The 2,500-nt window shown below is 39.0% G+C and overlaps 1 protein-coding gene across 3 annotated transcripts in view; it reads left to right on the forward strand.

The window, feature by feature from the left end:
- Positions 1-2,500, forward strand: part of ECSIT (evolutionarily conserved signaling intermediate in Toll pathway, mitochondrial) — a 14,737-nt gene that overhangs the window by 11,006 nt on the left and 1,231 nt on the right. For all 3 annotated transcript variants that reach the window (XM_043025083.2, XM_043025094.2, XM_086546040.1), the window contains 2 exons: positions 163-267; positions 1,708-1,816. In XM_043025083.2, coding sequence (XP_042881017.2) covers positions 163-267; positions 1,708-1,816 — 214 coding nt within the window. The remainder of the gene's footprint in view (positions 1-162; positions 268-1,707; positions 1,817-2,500) is intronic.

The following is a 2,500-nucleotide window of genomic DNA, read 5'->3' on the forward strand; positions in this document are numbered from 1 at the left end:
GGTGGGAGCAGGAGTAGGCAAAGATACGTCCTGTGGTGAATGGGTTGAAAAAGATTAGAATTGAGCAACATTACAAAAACTAATTCTAGAGTTAGACAATTAGTATGATAAATCATCCAAAGTGATTTAAATATTCTGGTAATGATGAAATTCATATTTCAGACCAAAGATGTTGAGGATGCTGTAGATGACACTTGGATTATTAGTGGCCAGAGTGTCATCCAACAGGAACTACTAGAGAAACTTCCACATGGAGACCCTATCAAGGTAAGTTTCATATCACAGACTTTGGTAAGTAGTTCATGTTACAGTACACATATTTATGACAAATAAGTGTCATTACATACATGACACACATTTATGCCTGTCGAGGTATCTTTAATGTCAGGAAAAAAATAGCAATTATGCTATTTAGTGACTGATGATGGCAGTTGCAATTATCATAACTATAACCACTGCAATAGGTTTAGCTTTAAAGTCAAAACATATCACTCTCTCATAGCACCAGCTGAAAAGAAAACCTTGAAGGGTGGCCTTCCATGGTCATTACCAAGCACCAGATTCATAGAGTGAAGACATTCAAGTTGCTTACCACCTGCTCTAAAGTACTGGTGGTGTTGGATGTACAAGCAGAATGAGAAGAGGGAGATGAACCAGACAATGAGCAGAGTCTGCAATGTGGCTCTGTGCCAATGTGACTTTGTGCTGTGGCTCATATAGTCATAAGGACAGGTGTCCTTCCTCTTCCCCATCTCTTCATATTATTTTCATTAGGTTTAGATGACACATATAAGTCATAAAAGTATGGGCACTAGTGAAACCCATGCTGTTTGTCATTTTTTTGTATTCCTATTTTGTGATACTTATGTATGCCATCTGACAGGCTTTATCAATGTTGTAGTAGACTAAAATTGTAGTACAGGATTCATATCAGCTCATCATATTCTTTATACTCAGTGTGATGGAAGTATTACAGTTTTAGGGAGATAAAATGTAGGGATTGGGAAAATGAAAGACAGCTGTGCTCATAACTAGGAATGCCACAGCATGAAGAAACCATACTGGCACAGAGGCACATTGCAGACATTGCACAATGAACATGGTTTGTGTCATCTTCCTCTTTTCATTTTGCCTGTCGGCATCTTGTGTTTGTGGTCGTTTTCTGAAACTGATGTTCGATAAAGACCATGGATTATAGTGATTATAATTGCAATTGCCATCATCAGTCACTCATAGTGTAATAAAGAAACATAGCAATCCACCCTCCCCATAAGTCAAATATGCAATGATGACTAATGTCCTGCACATCATGACATCATCATCATCTAATATTTTGTTGAATATAATTTCATTTAATCTATTACAGATATAACAAAGGAAAAAATGTTTCTATGTGTATGAGTTTGCTTGTGTGTGTGTGTATATGTGCCTTTGCATCTGTATGTGAATGTGCACTAGTGTGAGTACAAGTATGAGTTTGAGTGTGAATGTGAGTGCTAGTGAGAATACAAACATGTCCAGTGTGTGTCTGATACTTAGCTTATGTGTATATGTGTGCATTGATGTCTCTGTGAGCCTGTAAGTGTGTATTGTGGATGGATGTGTGTGTGTTTGCTCATGTTTTTTTTTTTTTCTTTTTTTTTTTTTGCTGTAATAACACTGAACAACAAAAGCAAAGAAAATCCTTTTTAAAAATTTTATTTGCAGGTTGAGGGCCCTTTCCGGATATTCTTGCGTGATAAAAGTGTTGGGTACTTTATTCTTAGAGCTGAAGCTAGGCCTCCACCTGTGCCACAGAAAAAAGAGGATAAAGATGGTGAGTATACACTGTCATTATACACCACAAAGCTCCCATGATTCTCAGTCATATAAGAATAGCACTAGGGCAACTCTCCCTAATGTGAATAGCAGGAATGCACCAATAGGCAAATGATTTTCATAACAGATCTAAACTTAGTGAATTATAAAGAGCAAGAGAGAGGAAGATGGGGTTAAGGTAGGGCCATTAACCCTCTCTGGACGGGTGGTACACTACGGTACCGCTCATTCAAGGGCCCGGTTGCTGGGTGGCACCGTATGGTGCCAGTCATTTAATTGATTTAGGCCTAAGCGTTCGAGAGCCCCGTCATTGTAACATGCAAGGCTGGAATGCCCCCGTCGTGAGTGGGTTAAAATCTTCAAAGCCATTTCATTGCCAAACCAGGGGCAAGGACAAAGAGAGAGCAGTGTGATTATTTGGTATCCTGTATTTGGTATCTTCTCCTTTTCCACTTATACCTTCCTCAGCTCTTTTCACATTATACTTCTCCTTTTCTATCAGCAACACCCTCCCCTTAGTTTTCCTTTTATATTCCTTCTAGTCCTCTTCTTCTATTCCTCTGCCTTCCTATTTCTCTTCCTTTCCCTCCATCTACATCTCCTTCCTCTTCCACTTTCCTTTCCCCCTTCCCCTTCCTTTTTTCTTTTCTCTCTCCCCTTCCATTAACCCTTCTTTATTCTT

This window comes from Penaeus japonicus, unplaced genomic scaffold (assembly GCF_977035675.1).
Source record: "Penaeus japonicus unplaced genomic scaffold, GWHDUDI00000001_assembly GWHDUDI00000017, whole genome shotgun sequence".
Classification (NCBI taxonomy): Eukaryota; Metazoa; Arthropoda; class Malacostraca; order Decapoda; family Penaeidae; genus Penaeus; species Penaeus japonicus.